Raw genomic sequence first — 17,114 nt, forward strand, 5'->3', positions numbered from 1 at the left:
GGGCCAAGGATAGATCCTTGGGGAGCACCAGAAGTAACTGTGGGAGCAGGAACAGAAGCCATTGCAAGTGATTCTCTGATTACTATTAGATAGTTAAGAATGGAATAAAGCGAAAGCAGTACAACCCAGCTCAGTGAACAGGCGTTGGAGGAGGATGGTGAGGTCAATCATGTTAAGGGCTACAGATAGGTCAAGGAGGGAAAGTTTACTTTTATCACAGTTACATAGGATATCATTTGTGACCTTGATGAGAGTTGTTTCAGTATTGTAGCAGGGGTAGAAACCAAATTGGAGGAATTCAAACATGGACTTCTGGGAAAGACAAACAGATTTGGGAGGCAAGAACACGTTCAAGGAGGAAAGGGAGGTTGTAGATGGGATGGTCATTTGCAAAAATACAATGGGTTAGTTTTTTGGGGAGGGAATTTGATGGCAAATTTAAAAAAGGAGGGACAACTGCTGAAGACAGAACTGTTTACAATATTGACTAACATGGGGACCAGGAGAAGTTCGGTGGTCAGCAGTTTAGAGGGAATAGGATTCAGGGAGCAGGAGAGAAACTGGGGGGGGGGGGGGGGAATACAAGGTCAGGGAGGAGCATTATAGGAAGTTTGGCCAGGTGGGCTAGTGGAAGAGAGAGATGCGGCACAGGCAGATGATTGTCACAAAGATAGAGACCATCCAAAGTCATCCATGGGTTCCTCGTATTTATTGTTGGAGGTGAGGGGGAGAGGGAGTTTAAGACTATTTGCTGTAGAGAAAAGAAGCTCAGGGTTATCCTGGAATAGTGAGAACAAAATGGAGTTTGGATAATCTGAAAGGCAGGTTTCCCTTTCCAGTTGTTTAAGTGATCTGTTCAAACTGGAGGCCATTTCCTGTCCTGAACCCATTCCCCAAGGGAAAACAGTCACCAGCCCCCATTTTCATGGGGACGCCCCCTTAACTGGCTTAGAGATGGGTTTGGCAATTAGTGGCTGTGAGGGCCGAATGGTGCAAGTGCGGGGCCTGATTTAAGCAGACCACAGCAACCATTACCGTGGCTGCCATTTCATTGATTTACCTTCTGTTTGAAAGACTTCTCAGAACAGGCAGAGGCCTGCAACCCAGGGCAGAGTAACCCCTTGATTCGCTGATGTGGACCCGGAGGCCATAAGGGAGAGTAGCGAGGTCCTGTAACCGGAGGGTGGCAGGAATAGTTCACTCATCCAGATCAAACAGGCCTGGATGGAGATAGCGGTCAGCAGCCACAGTGACTTTGACTGCTACTGGCAGGGAATAGCAAGCAGTGCTGCAGGGTGTTAGGTCTTTTCAACACGGACCTCGCTGACCATCCCCTTTGAGAGGCACAGTCTCCTGCAGCACTGGCTCAGGGTAGTCAAGATAGCTCCTTCTTCACAGGTAGATCCTATGCAAAAGTTAAGGCCTGCACATCCTTCCTGCCCCTTGTCTCTCTCCTCTCCCTGATGTCCTTCCTGCGGAGCATTTGCTCAATACGACTCAAACCAAAATTTGAGTCATACCTCCATTGTCAACTGCTGCCTTCCTTGTGCTCAGGTGGCCCTCCAATTGTGTTTGGCAGGCATGCCCCTCCTCTTATGGACCTGTAATGGCAGGAGGGTGACAACACCCTATATTGCCAAAGTGCTTACTGCCCACTCTCCCCGGATCCTGTGATGAGCTTATGGCACTTGCGTGCCAATGGCAGAGTCCCCTCTGCACAGTTCATCCTTTCATGGGGCCCACCCAATTCCCTAGGGTGGCCACAAACGGAACCACCTCCATTCACCTTGTCTGCCGCAGGTAGTGCATGCAACCCGAGCGCCATCAAAATCAGAGCAGGCCCCTTGACAAGCTCTCAATGAGCTCTTTAACAATCTTAACTGCTGCGGTTAATGGATCAGGCAGGATCTCCGAGCCACCCTTCCCCACCCTCAACCTGGGTGAAACTTGCCAGCGCTTGACCAGCGTAGGGAAATCAGCACGCTGGCTGGCGCCGGAATTTCTGTCCCCCACCTGCCTCCATTCCCACCCTCAGTGGGGCAGAACCTGAAAGTTCAGCCCCATTTTTGGTAAAGCAGTGCAACGGAAAGGAAATGTAGGCAGACATCATTAATGGTTCATGCAGCACTCAATCCAACTCTTAAAATAATCATGCTTAAATTGAGTTATTAAATGAGCCACTGCATGTCGCCCAGGATATTAAAAGATCCCATGACCAGGACAAAGTTTTTTTTTAATTCATGGGATGTGGGCGACGCTGGCCAGGCCAGCATTTATTGCCCATCCCTAATTGCCCTTGAGAAGGTGGTGGTGAGCTGCCTTCTTGAACTACTGCAGTCCATTTGGGGTAGGTATACCCACAGTGCTGTTAGGAAGGGAGTTCCAGGATTTTGACCCAGCGACAGTGAAGGAACGGTGACATAGTTCCAAGTCAGGATGGTGTGTGACTTGGAGGGGAACTTGCAGGTGGTGGTGTTCCCATGTATTTGCTGCCCTTGTGTCCACCCGTTATTTCTTCAAGCAACATGCCCACTCCATCTCCATTTGGCTTGTTTTATCTTCCAGATGAAGTCCTTAACTCCAGTTTTCAGGCATATTTCATTACACCTGATTTTATCAAAAATGGGTGTGTAATATTTGCCCTTCCATTGTTCCAAGTTGTACAGTTTTTGTTCTTTATATTTTGTAGTCATCCATCGTTCCGTTCCATATGTCATGGTCAGCAGCACGCACTAATCATACACTGTCCTCCTTAATGCCATGGTATTTTCTATTCACAGAATATCTCTATCTCCCAAAACAACTCAATCCTGCCCCAATCCTATTCAGTACCTCTTCATTTGTACAATCCTCCATCTTTAATAAAAGCAAAATACTGCGGATGCTGAAAATCTGAAACAAAAACAAGAAATGCTGGATTCACTCAGCAGGTCTGGCAGCATCTGTGGAAAGAGAAGCAGAGTTAACGTTTCGGGTCAGTGACCCTTCTTCGGTTCCGAAGAAGGGTCACTGACCCGAAACGTTAACTCTGCTTCTCTTTCCACAGATGCTGCCAGACCTGCTGAGTGAATCCTCCATCTTTAATGTTTGGCCCAGATATTTGTAGTCAGTCACTTAATTTCTTGGTCTTCAATTTGTAATGGCATCTTAAAGTTTATCAAATACTTTGCTCTTCATTTGTGCATTTCCAGTCCAATATTTTTAGTGTAAGTTATTGAGTTGTACTTCCACATCTTTAACAGAGGAGGCAATTAGCACGACATCATCTGCAAAGCACAAGTCTGTTAGTTTCGTCCTAATAAGTTAAATGCGTTATATCCCCAATACGTAGAATTGTTTAGAAACCTTCAAATTAATAGTCTTCTCGCTGCTCGAACAGGTTATATTTTCTGTAACTGTTGATAAACTGGATTATCCTTTCCAAATCTCTTCCCCCAGGTGGTTTCTCCTTACTATTGTCATGCAGGCCCCCACCTGCCAAGAATGAGGCATATTAAATTGTACCACATGGACATTAAATTTCAAACTGTGGTTGGGAAGAGAAGGCCTGATACAAAAGGTATCAGTAAGTTCACAGATTACACGAAAGTTGGTGGTGTCGTAAATAGTGAGGAGGAAAGCCTTAGATTACAGGACGATATAGATAGGTTGATAAGATGGGCAGAGCAGTGCCAAATGGAATTTAATCCTGAGAAGTGCACATTTTGGGAGGACTAACAAGGCAAGGAAATATACAATGGATGGTAGGACCCTAGGAAGTACAGAGGGACCTTGGTGTACTTGCCCATAGATCACTGAAGGCAGCAGCCTTCAACTTGGTTAGGTTAGGAAGGCATATGGGATGCTTGCCTTTATTAGCCGAAGCATAGAATATAAGAGCAGGGAGGTTATGATGGAGCTGTATAAAATGCTGGTTAGGCCACAGCTTGCATATTGTGTACAGTTCTGGTCACATTATAGGTAGGATGCGATTGCAGTGGAGAGGGTGCAGAGGAGATTCACCAGGATGTTGCCTGAGCTGGAGCATTTCAGCTATGAACAGAGACTGGATAGGCTGGGGTTGTTTTCCTTGGAGCAAAAAAGGCTGAGGGGGGACCTGATTGAGGCATACAAAATTATGAGGAGCATTGATAGGATAGATAATAAACTTTTTGCCTTAGCAGAGGGGTCAATGGCCAAGGGGCATAGATTTAAGGGAAGGAGAAGGTTTAAAGGAGAGTTCAGGAAAAAAATGTTTTCACCCAGAAGGTGGTTGGAATCAGGAACACACTGCCTGAAGGGGTGGTAGAGGCAAGAACCCTTACAACATTTTAGTATTTGGGTGAGCACTTGAAACGCCATAGCATACAAGGCTATGAGCCAAGTGCAGGAAAATGGGATTAGATTGGGTGGGTGCTTGATGGTCGGTGCAAACGCGTTGGGCTGAAGGGCCTGTTTGTGTGCTGTATAATTATGACTCACATGCGTTGAAGTCTTCAGAAGGAAGAATTTTCCTCCACACAAGATCAGATGGCAGGTTGTTCAACCTTGCCCATCTTAGAGCGAAGACCAAAGTAAAGAAAATCCTCATCAGGGACCTTCTCTTTGCTAACGATGCTGCATTAACATCTAACACAGAAGAGTGTCTGCAGAGACTGATCGACGAGATTGCGGCTGCCTGCAGCGAATTTGGCCGAACCATCAGCCTCAAGAAAACGATGAGACAGGAGGTCAGAAATGCTCCATCCATCAATATTGGCGACCATGCTCTGGAAGTGGTTCAAGAGTTCACCTACCTAGGCTCAACTATCACCAGCAAACTGTCTCAATGCAGAAATCAACAAGCGCATGGGAAAGGCGTCCGCTGCTATGTCCAGACTGGCCAGGAGGGTGTGGGAAAATGGCGCACTGACACGGAACACAAAAGACCGAGTGTTTCAAGCCTGTGTCCTCAGTACCTTGCTCTATGGCAAGAGGCCTGGACAACATATGTCAGCCAAGAGCGACGCCTCAACTCATTCCATCTTCTCTGCCTCCAGAGAATCCTTGCCATCAGGTGGCAGGACCATATCTCCAACGCAGAAGTCCTCGAGGCGGCCAACATCCCCAGCATATACACCCTGTTGAGCCAGTGGTGCTCGAGATGGCTTGGCCATGTGAACCGCATGGAAGATGGCAGGATCCCCAAGGATGCATTGTACAACAAGCTAATCACTGGTATCAGTCCCACCGGCCATCTATGTCTCCGCTTTAAAGACGTCTGCAAAAGCGACATGAAGTCCTGTGACATTGACTGGGAGTCAGTTGCCAGTGATCGCCAGAGCTGGGGGACAGCCATAAAAGGCGAGGCTAAAGAGTGGCGAGTCTAAGAGACTTAGCAGTTGGCAGGAAAAAAAGGCAGAAGTGCAAGGAGAGAGCCAACTGTGCAACAGCCCCAACAACGCCTGCGGAAGAGTCTGTCACTCTAGAATTGGCCTTTATAGCCACTCCAGACGCTGCTCCACAAACCACTGACCACCTCTAGGTGCTTAGCCATTGTTGTAGTAGAAGTCGAAGAGGAGGTTGCCAGGCCCCTGGCTAGGAAGACATTTTTACTTATTAGTAGACAGTGCAATGCAATACACAGAGCAGACCTGGCCAAACCAGTCAGTCAGTCAGTCATGTGACCACCCTGCTGGTTAACTTGGGGAGTTTTAAATTGTAGACAGTGTTTGAACTGGCAGAAAGCAGAATGCTCCTGGACTGAAGACAACCTCCCGTCTGCTCCCATCTCTCTCTAACGGAACTCCAAAATCCCCTGAAGACACATGAACCCAAAGAGAAAAAGTCTCCTACAGTGAACAAGGTTTAAGAATACTGGGCCCCAACAAAAAGCAAGATCTACCTACAATCAAGGACTACAGTGAGCTCAAAGCACAGTAACAAAATCAAAGCTATTCCTGACAGCGCAGCGACCCACTGATGTCACAGTGAGCCAGGTTGACCACATGCACAGCTGCATCTTGCCAGGACTAAGTGGCGCAAGCACGGGATGACGTCATCGCACAGCGTCAATGTCATCACGTGTCCACGCCTGGTCAATCTTCACGCATGCACGATAGAGTCATCGGGTATCCAGCACACCCACTCGGCTGCAGTGAGTAGCTAAATGGGAGACTTTGAGACTGGAGCTCTCCCCCCTCGCTTTGCCACCCCGCTCTCCGGCCACTCGCTCTCCACTTTCTCGTTTCCCCCTCCAGCTGCTAGCTCTGAGCCACGCCGTTTCCCTCCTCTCAGCCACTCGTCCCGTCACCCCTTGCTTCTTTGGGCAGCGCATTGAGACCAATCAAACGTGGGAGCAGATGGCCGCAAGGAGGGAAGCAGTGTGACCGGAGAGTAGGGTGCCGAGGGAGAGAAAGTGAGTTGCTGTAGGGGCGGGAGCTAAAAGGTTGCATTCGGGTGAAATCAGTCCTGATCAGTCATATAAATCAAATCACTAACGAATTGGCAACACATTTTATACTCTGCCTGATTTTCCTTTCCCATCAGGGTGCCAATTCACTGCATCTCCATTGGAAGACAATCATAAAATTCCTTTTGTATTTAATAGGCTTACTGGAATATTAAATGGATCTGAGGATTACAGTTAGTATCCTATAACTAAATAGCATATTACTGGGCTTCCATCCAACTTAATGTAAGGTTAGTGCGCTAGAACGATCTAGCCATAGATTTCCTGTGATAAACTGAGCAGCGCCATTAATCCTGGCAGCTGCCTGAACACTGCAGACACTGACATTCCAGTTGAAGAGTCTGCAATTGCACATGTGCAAGTACTGCACCACCTAGTGGTTGCGTTGTCAGGAAACACAGTGCAACAAAAAACCCTCTTCAGATATTGCCTCAAACCTTTCCACTTTATTTTTCTTCTGCTCTACCAGAAGGACGTGGAGGCTTTGGAGAGGGTACAGAGGAGGTTTACCAGGATGTTGTCTGGTCTGGAGGGCATTAGCTAGGAGGAGAGGTTGGATAAATTCGGATTGTTTTCACTGGAACGACGGAGGTGGAGAGGCAACATGATAGAGGTTTACAAAGTTATGAGCGGCATGGACAGAGTGGATAGTCAGAAGCTTTTTCCCAGGGTGTAAGAGTCAGTTACTAGGGGACATAGGTTTAAGGTGCGAGGGGCAAAGTTTAGAGGGGATGTGCGAGGCAAGTTTTTAAACACAGAGGGTAGTGAGTGCCTGGAACTTGCTGCCGGGGAGGTGGTGGAAGCAGATACGATAGCGACGTTTAAGAGACATCTTGACAAATATATGAATAGGATGGGGAGAGAGGGATATGGGCCCCGGAAGTACAGAAGGTTTTAGTTTAGGCAGGCATCAAGATCGGCGCAGGCTTGGAGGGCCAAATGGCCTGTTCCTGTGCTGTTCTTTGTTCTGTCCCTAGCTGCATGTGTGTATCACGTATGCATGCTAGCGCGGGTGCGTCGTGTTTCCATAGGCATCAACCAAATTAAAGTTTAAGTTTTAATAACATTTCACCTTTCTTCTTTACACTTCAGAAAGCCGGTTTGTGCTAGTTTCTTTACCTTATAACTGGAAAGAGGTAAGCAAGGATTCACCGAGGGGGGAGCGAAAAACACTGTTTAAAAATAAAAACCCTAACAGTAAGACCAGGTGAAGGCTGAAAGGGGATCCTAGACCTCTTTCGCACCTGGTCATAACACTATCGAGTATGATAAGACCAGATGCCAGCAGGAAGAATGAGACGACAATATATTTTAAATGGTACTATTTTAAAAAGGATGTGCAGGAGAGAAAAAGAAACCTGGGAGGTGCTTGTGCACAGAAATTTTAAAAAGGTAAATGGACAAGTTAACAAAGCTAATAAAGTATATGTGATCCTGGGCTTTGTAAACAGAGGCACAAAGTACAAGAGCCAGCAAGCTATGCTAAACTTTTATAAAACACTAGTACAGCCCCAGCTAGAGTACTGCATCCAATGCTGGACATTACACATCAGGAAAGACGTGAAAGCTTTGGAGAGGGAACGGGAGAGATTTACTAAAATGGTTCCAGTAATATTATTACAGGTGTGACTAGACTAGAGAAGCTGGGGTTGTTCATCATAGAGCAGTGAAGCCTACGAAGAGATTTAATAGGAGGTGCTCAAAATATATGAACAGTTTAGAAAGAGTTAATCAAGGGAAGCTATTTCACAGGCTGAAGGTCAGTAACCACAGGGTACAGGTTTAAGATTTATGATTGGCAAAGAACCAGATGGCGACATGAGGAAAAACTTTTTTTTTTTTAAAGCAACACATGGTTAGTATTCCCCAATGGGGTAAATACAGATTCAACAATAACCTTCAGAAGTGACTTGTATAAATACTTGGGAGAAATAAAAAAAATGCAGAGATTTGGGGGGGGGGGGGAAAGAGAGAGAAAGAGAAAGAATGGACGAGTGGGACTAATTGGATTGCTCTTTGAAAATCCCAGCACAAACTTCATGGGCTGAATGGCCTCCTTCTGTGCTGTACTATTCTATGATGATTCGCTAATAGCTGATGCACCTGTTTACATAAATCTATAAACTTCCAAAAATGTGCACGAGAAATGATTTGGCATGTGTATGGAAATTCGAGCAATATTTGAAATAAAATCAGCAAGAATGAAGTGTAGTCACCATTGTGCGTTGTCTTAACCTCTGTTAGCTACTACTATACATAAAGCATTGACTACACAAGACAGGATCAGTAACACAGCAACATGGACTCTTAAGGATAGTTCTGCATGTACTAGACAGGTCTTCACAGTATTAGGTACTTACTCAAGACTGCCCCCAACCCAGAGGTCACATGGTGTATTAATCACAGTTTATACTGCTGGCCTGATAACATAGGTACATGTCAAAAGGTGTACACGTCCCCCAAACATATTCCTCGCAACGGTAAAGGTTAACTATATACACAATTCAATATTAACTATGTACAATGGTACAACAGTAACAGAAACATGCAAGTTCGCCAATCACAGTAACGCAAGTGGTTTAATCAAAACAGCCTGATTTAGAAACAGGCCAACAGTTCTGGGAATCAGGAGAAGATGTGCATGGACTTGACGCCATGGAAATGGAATGCATAGACTCTACTAGACATGATCTTTGATCTCGTCTGATTTGGGATAGTGTCTTCCATGGGTCTGGGATCACTGACTACTCTGACCCGACCCCTATTCGTAAACAATGTAGCACCAGTTGAAGTAGTAACCTTGTACGAATTTGGTTCTGGTCAAACCCTGGAGACTTGCGCAGTACTCATGTACCAGTTACACGATTCTAGGTAGTGACCTGCTGTCCTGCTAATTGTGAAAGCTCACTCCCAGCATGACTATCGTACACCTCTTTCATCATACCCCATTGCTCCAAAAGAGCGTCGCTAACTGCAGGGCAGATTATTTTCACGGGGTGTGCCTCTGCACTGGGCATTGCCTGAGCTGGAGAGTTGGCAGTAACAGGCTGCACTCCTTCCAGTCGCTTTAGGTATCTTAAAGCCACAAGATGGGCAAAAGCTGAAATCAGATTCTATCTTCTAGCCACAACATGGGCACAATTTAAAGTACACTCACTTGCTTCAGCGTCTTTCGAAGCCTGTGTCTGAGGCCTGGAGGGAGGCAGTGCTTGGAGCTGCCCAATGCCATTCTTAGTTACCAGGCTCAAATCCTTACATGCCTGTAGTCCAGTGATAACAGGTCCAGCTGTTGGACAATGTAAAAAAAGTTGGGATTTCCAACCCAGATCATTGTATTTGCATTTAACCTTGATGGATCCTGAACAGTGGATCAAGAACCCATTGTATGCAGTTAGTTGGGCATTTGCCAGTGTCACCATGGCTCACCATTTATCCAGATATATGCCTTAAGATGTGTAGAGGTAAAATATTCATGCAGGCACCAGTGTCCACCTTCGCCCAGAGCACATGTGGCCTCCTTTTTCAGACATAGAACATGAATAGATACAAATGCCTCCAGTGGAGTAATCAAGTCAATGTCGAATACATTGATATGAAATAATTGTTGCTCTTGCCCACTTGAACTTGACTCTCACCATCACTGCTAATGTTGATGTCATCAGCAACCTTGTGGATGTGCTGGTTGCAATGTGAAGTACGACTGCGAAGCACATCAGGGTGTGAAGCCCTCTTAGTCTGTCTGACTGTGGTCAGGACTCTTAGTGGCAGCATCTGTCATCACTTTCCAACACTGACATTTCAAGTGACCCGACACCACATGCTTTGCAGAGGTCACTGAATGCTGAGCAACCTTTAGGTGTATGCAGGACCCTGCACCTTTAACATGGTTTCTTGTACTTGGAATCCTTACTCAATGCAGCAATGGTATTTGCAGCACATGGGGCTTATAAACTCTGCTGGTTCACAATAATGGACTCAAATTTTCAACCATCTTTGAGCAAGGTATCCACAGTATACCCCTTGGGATTCTCGAAACGATGCCTCTACTATGCTCCTGTTGTCATGTAAGCAATCACAAGCTCGATGATGCAATCTGCCAGCTCAGTCTCAGTGAAGTCGCACTCAACCCTTAACTGGACATCGAAGGGCAAACTGGTCAATGGACTCAGCTGGCTACTGTCGAAAAAACATGAAGCCAAAAACTGAGTCGGACATGAAGCTGATCCGCTAAACGCGGGCCAGATTTAAGGGATCCTTCTGCTCTTAGACCAGAATTGTTAAGGTGATGCAAGCCTCCATTGCCAATGGCAATGCGTACTTTCACTGCCTGCTTCTGTGGATCCACGACTGCTAGATCATTGAAACATAGCTCGACTCTTTGCCTGAAGAGCTGAAATTCTGATAGGTCAGATGCTTTCAAGTGAATGGTAGAAAACATTCCTGTAATGACTCACTGCTGTACAGGCAAACAGCAATAACTGCCTGCAGATCCACTTGTGAACAGGCTTGGAGGGTGTGGCACTGTCTCCTGCTATTCAGAGACAGAGCTAGCTAGCTGCAGTGCCACTTGGAACAGTGGCACTGTTGCCCAATTCACATGCTTTTGTTCGGCCCAGCCCACAAAGCAGTCAGCCCAGGAAGAGATTCTGCGATGGCAATCAGCCAACGTGGTTTCTTAAAAAAAGAAAAAACTTTTAGCTGGGTCAGAATGGGTATTGGACAGTATGATTCTGGAGCAACCTGCAGTGAAGTTGGACAGCGTGCTTCTGCTTTTGACCACCGTTTGGCAATTTTAAAAATCAGGTACTCGTTGCTTTAAAGTGATTTTGCCTTTTTCAGTGTGTGGCTCTTCCTAACTTTGGGCTGGCTCCTCTCCACTGCCTTGCGCTGAAGTGAGTGCCAAGATCCCAATCTTGTTCCACATTTCAACTTTAAATTTTTGTTTCTGCAATGTGGTCCAGTCTTCAAGCATGCACCGCTGCCACCATATTGCATGCTGTCTTAACCTCTGTTAGCCGCTTCTACACACAAAGCACTGACCACTCATGATGGGATCATTAAGGCAGTAACGTGGACTCATTATTCAAGAATGGTTCTGCACATACAGACAAGCCTTCACTGTACAAAAAGTCATGACTGCCCCAACCTAGAGGTCACAGGTGGCAGATAACATAGCTACACCTCAAAAAGGTGTGCACACACAACAGCTGTTAATAATGAAAGTAATTTTATGGAATAAATGCCCTCACATATAAATTAAATTGTCCATAACTTAAAGCAGTGTATGGCAATGTCATGTTGCTACGGGGTGAAGTACATTACTCCAAGATTACATAAAAAACACAAGTTGTATGTGCCTATAATTCAGATGCTCAAACTTATCCTGGAATACACAAGTTACCATTAATAACCTACTTAATACTGATGTTGCATTAGGATCAGCTGAATCTGCAGATTAACAGATAAAATAGGCCCTATTTATAATGCTCCTGAATTACTAGGGCAACCCAATCAAACATCATACAGGATTCTCTTAGCACATTTGCAGGACAGTCTATCCAAAATTTTTCAATGCCTCCCAATCACCAGCACTAACAGAAATGGTTTTAAAAAGTATACTGCCAAAAACCAATACTTATCTAAAGCAGTGTGTTTAAAATGGAACAACATTTGTAAGCAAATAATGGCTCTCAATTTAAAACTTACCTGTACATACTGAAGAGCTGACCCAGGAAATCCAGGTGATTGAAAGTATGTGTCCGTATTTTGGCACACACAAGGAGTTGGTGATGTTATTAGGGGAGCTGGTCTTGCCTGAACCAAATGAATTGGATCTGGATAACAGAACAAAAAAAAGTTAAAATACCAAATGTAAGAGTGCGTAAAGAAAAAAACAACCAAGTGAAGTAAAATGTTATGCTGATTCCCCAGAATCAAGGTTTAGGATATGGTACACTTTGTGTGGGAAAGATATTTAACAAATTCACCTAATATTTGCTTTTCTTGCTTTCCAATTTGTTTTAAGTGAAAATACATGGACATCTCAAGATATAGTGGCTTTTAACTTCTCAGCTTATTTGTTTACCAGCTTAAGGAACAAACTTGCATTTATATACCATCTTTTCCATCCTTAGGACATTAAAAAGCCCTTCACAGCCAATGTCATTTTTGAAATGCAGTTATTCTGATCATGTAAAGTCGCAACCAATTTATAGATCACAAGATGCCACAAACAGCAGTGAGATATATGTCCAGTTAAATCAATTTTAGTGATGATCAACAGGCAAATGTTGGCAGGACATTGGAAAATTCCTCTATTCTTTGAATAGTGTCATGGGATGGGATCTTTCACCTGACCAGACAGGGCCTCAGCTTAACATTTTACCTGAAAGTTGTCTCACGGTACAAGTGTATTATTTCTCTTTGGATAAATGTCCATTGTTTTTGGTTGATTTTCCAAAGTTGCTATTGCTTATCCAAATCTGCAAGAAACCATTCTGAAAAGGGTATATTGACCCATTGAGGGCAGATTCTAGTTTTAAGAAAAACTTTTCCCAGCAGTTTGCTTTAATTTTTCAAAGAAACTTGCTGTTTTGAGTAGTTTGCATAGAGTTCTTTTTTATTTCAAGTATAAGATGATCAAGTAGTCTTAGTTTCTGCACACTGTTCTGATGGAATTTTATTTTCCACCTTTGCAAGGGACAGGAGAGCACAACAGGCCCATTCTATGCATTCTCCATTGAACAATGCAGTTCTATTGGGTAATAAAAGCAAAATACTGCGGATGCTGGAAATCTGAAACAAAAACAAGAAATGCTGGATTCACTCAGCAGGTCTGGCAGCATCTGTGGAAAGAGAAGCAGAGTTAACGTTTCGGGTCACTGACCCGAAACGTTAACTCTGCTTCTCTTTCCACAGATGCTGCCAGACCTGCTGAGTGAATCCAGCATTTCTTGTTTTTGTTTCAGTTCTATTGGGTGTTGGGTTATTCAATTTCAGCCTAACCTATTTATACAATAAATAATCTCATGCCTTTCAGTCCACAGAAAGACTGGCTTGATACCTATATGAAACAAAAAAGTGCAAAGTAATTCAAGAATTTAGAATTTTTATAGTTAAAATTACTTGCTCAGGCACATTCAAAGCAAAAATGGAGAATTATGGCAGAGTTCAAATCCCATAATGCCAGTTGGGGAATTTAAATTCAGTTAGTTCAATAAACCTTTGGAATAAAAACACTGGGAACTGTAATGGCAACCATGGAACTATTAGGTTCATATTAATAAAACCATCCGGTTCACTTGTGTACTTCAGAGATGGTAAATCTGCCTTTATGTGACTAGACCCACAGCAATGTGGTTGACACTTAAAAGCCCTCTGAAACAGCCTAGCAAGCCACTCAGTTGCATCAAATTACTGAGAAAGAACAAAACAGGACAGACCACTTTGCATCAAGCGAGACTTTGGACAGAACAAAGACACACCCAGCCAACCCTGCAAAATCCTCCTCACGAATATCTAGGAGGAGTGCGTGCCAATATTGGAGCACTGTCCCAACAACTCGACTGTCATACTCATGAATCATACCTTTCAACCAACGCCCCAGGCTCCTCACCCCCAGAGGTGACAGCACAGTGGCATACAATCAGGAGATAGTGGCTCAGAGAGACTTCGACATTGACTCTGGAGCCCATGAAGTCTCAAGACATCAGATCAAATATGGGCAAAGAAACCACTCGTCAATTACTAGTGCGTGTCTTCCCTCAGCTGATGAATTAGTACTCTACTTAGCATTGACCACCACTTGACAGTAGAATTTAGTATAGCAAGGGCACAGAATATACTTGGGGTGGCAGATTTCAGTGGCCATTACCAAGAGTGGTTTGGTAGCACCACTACTGACCAAGCCCCGACAGGTCTGCATCAGGTGGCAAGAACCAAAATGATGAAAAAAATCTACTTTACCTCATCCACACCAATTTACCCATCACAGATGCATCTGCCCATAATATTGGTAGGAGCGACCACCACACAGTCCTTGTAAAGACTAAGTCTTGTCCACATCGAGGACATGCTCCATCACGTTGTCCGCACTTGTTTTCTTTGGTCTCCTTGTCTCGAGAGATAATGGCTAAGTGCCTAGAGGTGGTCAGTGGTTTGTGGAGCAGTGCCGGGAGTGGCTATAATGGCCAATTCTAGAGTGACAGACTTCCACAGGCACTGCAGATAAAATTGGTTGTCGGGGCTGTTACACAGTTGGCTCTCTCCTTGCACTTCTGTCTTTTTTCCTGCCAACTGCCAAGTCTCTTCGACTCGCCACTCTTTAGCCCCACCTTTATGGCTGTCCGCCAGCTCTGGCTATCACTGGCAACTGACTCCCATGACTCACATGGCCAAGCCATCTCAAGTGCCGTTGGCTCAGTAGGGTGTATATGCTGGGGATGTTGGCCACCTCGAGGACTTCCGCGTTGGAGATACGGTCCTGCCACGTGATGCCAAGATTCTCCGCAGGCAGAGAAGATGGACTGAGTTGAGGAGTCACTCTTGGCTGACATACGTTGTCCAGGCCTCGCTGCCGTAGAGCAAGGTACTGAGGACCTACCTCAGTGGTAGTGTCCGCACTACCACTATGCTAAATGGGAGAGATTCGGAATAGATCTAGCAGCTCAAAACTGGGCATCCATGAGGTGCTGCAGGCCATCAACAGCAGAACTGAACATTACTACTTTGTTCCAGAAGGCAGTCACACCCCTTAGGATAGCATCTTCCGATTTGGTCAGTGGTCAAGGACAAGAGAGTGTGACTGCAAGTGAGGCAGGTAAGGGGGAATCAAAAAGGCAGAATTGGAGGAGCCTCAGCCCTTGCAATTGTCCTACAGGCTCAATGCTCTATCAGCTAGTACAGATGAGGGCAGCTGCAGGGTGAATGAGCAAATGACCAAGGCACTGTGGTACAGGAAGCCGTTTAAGTGGCTGGAGTAAAGAGGAATGTAGTGGTAGTAGGAGATAGTAGAGTCAGGGGGACAAATACTTCTCTGCAGCCAGAGACAGTCCAGAAGGACCCAATGCCTGGGTTTGGGACATCTGCTCAAGGCTGTGGAGGAACTTGCAGTGGGAGAGGGAGGATCCAGTTGTCGTGGTCTATGTGGGTACCCAATGACATAGATAGGTCTAGAAAAGAGTATGAGCATCTCAGGCTAAATTTTTAAAAAAACCTCAAAAATGTCTGGATTACCCAAGCCACAAGCAAATTGATGTAGGGAAGTACGATTAGAGTTAAATGCGTGGCTCAAAGATTGATGTGGGAGAAATGGATTCCGATTCATGGGGCACTGGCACCACTTCTGGGGAAAGTGGGAGCTCTACCATTGGGACGGTCTTCACCTGAATTGTGCAGGGACCAGTGTTCTGGCGAATCGTATAGCTAGGGCGGTAGAGGGGGCTTTAAACTAAATAGTGGGGGTGAGGGATCAGGTGAGGGGAAATGTGATAAAATAAAGAGAGGAGGTGATTAGAGAGCAAGGTAGCAATAAGGGTAATGTTAAATCAGAGTTTGGCAGGAAGGGACAGAACATACAAGCTCAAGAGTCCGCCAGCAGGTAAGGCTAGAGGTTATGACAATAATAAAAGACAGAATTAAAGGCACTCCATCTGAATGCACTCAGATTTCATAACAAGGTAGATAAATTGGCAGCACAAATAGAAGTAAACAGGTATGATCTAATTGCCATTACAGAGACCTGGTTGGAGGATGACTAAAGCTACAAACTAATGTTCAAAAGTATTCAATATTTAGGAAGGCTAGGCAAAAAGGAAAAGTAGCACTGGAGGGGGTGCAGAGGGGATTTGCGAGAGTGGTTTTAGGGATGAGGAATTTCAGTTGTGAAGATAGCTTGGAGAAGTTGGGGGTGATTTGATAGAGGTGTTCAAAATCATGAGGGGTCTGGACAGAGTAGATTGAGAGAAACTGTTCCCACTCGTGAAAAGATTGAGAATAAGAGGGCACAGATTTACAGTATTTGGTAAGAGAAGCAAAAGTGACATGAAGAAAAACTTTATCAAGCAGCAAGTGGTTAAGGTCTGGAATGTGCTGCCTGAGAACATGGAGGAGGTAGGTTCAACTGTAGCATTCAAAAAGGAATTCAACAGTTAAATGAAAAGGAAGAATGTGCAGAGTTACAGGGACAAAAGGGGGAAAATGGGACTGAGAGAATTGCTCTTTCAGAGAGCCAGTGCAGACACAATAGGCCGAATGACCTCCTTCTGCACTGTAATGATTATGATTGAGGGATGGGGTATCACTGTTAATGAAGGATGAGATCAGTACGTTAGTGACAGCATCTTAGATTGAAGGATCAAGATGTAGAATCAGTTTGGGAAGAGTTAAGAAACAGCAAGGGGCAGCAAACATTGGTAGGAGTTTTTATAGGCCAAACAGTAGTGGTAACATAGGGCACAGTCTTCTTCTTGGCCTCCTTATCTCGAGAGACAATGGATAAGCGCCTGGAGGTGGTCAGTGGTTTGTGAAGCAGCACCTAGAGTGGCTATAAAGGCCAATTCTAGAGTGACAGACTCTTCCACAGGTGCTGCAGATAAAATTGGTTGTTGGGGATGTTGCACAGTTGGCTCTCCCCTTGCACTTGTCTTTTTTCCTGCCAACTGCCAAGTCTCTTCGACATGGTATA

At 45.0% G+C, this 17,114-nt stretch overlaps 1 protein-coding gene across 1 annotated transcript in view; it reads right to left on the minus strand.

Annotated features, from left to right (window-relative positions):
- Positions 1 to 17,114, minus strand: part of dazl (deleted in azoospermia-like) — a 98,081-nt gene that overhangs the window by 23,496 nt on the left and 57,471 nt on the right. Inside the window, exon 6 of the mRNA XM_068053162.1 lies at positions 12,137 to 12,264. Coding sequence (XP_067909263.1) covers positions 12,137 to 12,264 — 128 coding nt within the window. The remainder of the gene's footprint in view (positions 1 to 12,136; positions 12,265 to 17,114) is intronic.

The sequence above is a fragment of the Heterodontus francisci genome, chromosome 2 (genome assembly GCF_036365525.1).
Source record: "Heterodontus francisci isolate sHetFra1 chromosome 2, sHetFra1.hap1, whole genome shotgun sequence".
Classification (NCBI taxonomy): Eukaryota; Metazoa; Chordata; class Chondrichthyes; order Heterodontiformes; family Heterodontidae; genus Heterodontus; species Heterodontus francisci.